The sequence below is a fragment of the Vollenhovia emeryi genome, unplaced genomic scaffold, assembly GCF_000949405.1.
Source record: "Vollenhovia emeryi isolate VEMERY1.0 unplaced genomic scaffold, V.emery_V1.0 DF946833.1, whole genome shotgun sequence".
Classification (NCBI taxonomy): domain Eukaryota; kingdom Metazoa; phylum Arthropoda; class Insecta; order Hymenoptera; family Formicidae; genus Vollenhovia; species Vollenhovia emeryi.
In genome coordinates this window covers 1-1807 of record NW_011959533.1, presented here as the reverse complement: position 1 = coordinate 1807, position 1807 = coordinate 1, and the positions used below count along the sequence as shown (strand labels likewise).

The window sequence follows — 1807 nt, the reverse complement described above, 5'->3', positions numbered from 1 at the left end:
CGGACTCCCCCCGCGGGGGGAGTCCCCCCTCCCCAACAACAACGGAGGAGGGAGCGCGAGGCCCGCCGGTTAAACGGCGGGCCGGTGCGGGGGGCGCCCAGAAGTTATAGCTCTGCTACATCCTGGGCGTCCCCCAAGTAAAGCACCGCGCAGGTCACCGTGTGGTTTTAGTGCGGTAAGCCCAGCCGCCGCAACGCTAGCGGCGGCACCCCGATCGTCATTAGGGGGGCAGTCCCACATAACCCGGGCCATTTGTAAACTCCCTTCTCAGGGGTGCGTTCAGATTTTCCACCCGGCGGGTAAAGGTAGGGTGGACCGGGAGTGGGCGGAGCTACTGTTGGGTGACCTCGGTAGACTGGAGAATCTGAACGCAACCCTGGAAGGAGAGCTTCTCACTCTATGTTTGTGATAAAAATTCACAGAATCGTGTATTTTGGCCTGTAAAACACGAATTTGCAAGTTGAAACCGTCGCTCGGCACTAATAAGATAGCTATAAATTGTTAAAATCTGACAGTTTTGGGGTTAGGATACCTGTCGTACCGACACCAACCGACGCTATACGGGAGCGTCGCAGACTCACCGAGCCTAACCTCACAACTGTCAGATTTTAACAATAATTCGCGCACTTCACTTGGCGGTAAAATCTACCCGCTGGCACCCTGTACTAGAAGCAGGGTGCTTTTTCCTTTCACCCGGGTGTGTTCAGGTGAAATCTGAACGGAACACGCGGAGGCCACCTGGGTGGAAGTAGGAGGAATCTGAACGGCGTTTGTGTGACTCGGGGCACCTAGGTGGGGCATCTGAACGCAGCCCAGAGGGGGGCCCGGGTATCCATAAAGGATTTCCACACGTAAAAAAAAAAGGTGGTTTAGCTCTCCGTTCAGGGCGGCTGGTTCCGAGATGGAGAGTGCTCTGTGGACTAGAGAGCTGATTACCGAATTCTTTTGGGCGGGGTGATGGTGGGAGTTTGCGTGGAGATATCGGTCCGTGTGCGTTGGTTTGCGGTAGACGTTGTGGCTTAGGGTGCCGTCTTCGTCCCTACGGACCAGGACATCCAGGAAGGGGATTTGGGAATTCTGTTCGGTCTCCATTGTGAATTGGATGTTGGGGTGTTGGGAGTTAATGAAAGTGAGGAATTGAGGTAGAGTTTCCCTTCCGTGGTTCCAGATGACGAAGGTGTCGTCCACGTATCGGAACCATGTGGAGGGTTTTTGTGGGGCCTTTTTCAGGATTTCATTCTCGAAGTGTTCCACAAAGATGTTTGCGATGATGGGTGATATCGGGGATCCCATTGCTGCTCCCGTGGTTTGTTCGTAGAATTCTCCTTCGAACTGGAAATAGGTGGAGTTGAGGCAGTGTTCTATTAATGGGAACGGGGTGGATGGAATCTCTTTGGGTGTTCTGATGATGTCCAGAGTGTCTTGGACTGGGACGTTGGTGAACAGAGAAACCACGTCGAAGCTTACCAGGATGTCGTTGGGCTCGGTTTTGATCTTGGTTATTCTGTTCACGAAGTCCATTGAGTTCCTGATGTGGGAGTCGTTGAGGCCGGTAAGTTTTTGGAGGGGTTTGGTGAGGTAGCGGGCTAGTTGGTAGGTGGGGCCTCCGATGTTGCTGACGATAGGCCGTAGGGGGACTGATTCTTTGTGAATCTTCGGAAGGCCGTACAGTCTGGGTGCTGAGCTGTCGCTGGGGGTCAGGTATTTCGTGGTTAGCGGAGGGAGGTTCGCCTTTTTGATCAGGGAGGAGGTTTTCTTCTCTACGCTAGTGGTTGGATCGCGTTTTAGTTTTTTGTACACTTAGGCG

General features: G+C 53.5%; 1 protein-coding gene across 1 annotated transcript; it reads right to left on the bottom strand.

Annotated features, from left to right (window-relative positions):
• Positions 1-936: 936 nt before the first annotated feature.
• Positions 937-1765, bottom strand: LOC105559193 (the record flags this gene model as incomplete). Its single annotated transcript, XM_012007303.1, has 1 exon — positions 937-1765. A coding segment is annotated over one exon (829 nt), but the record flags the coding sequence as incomplete, so codon positions are not given.
• Between the last annotated feature and the right edge of the window lie 42 nt (positions 1766-1807).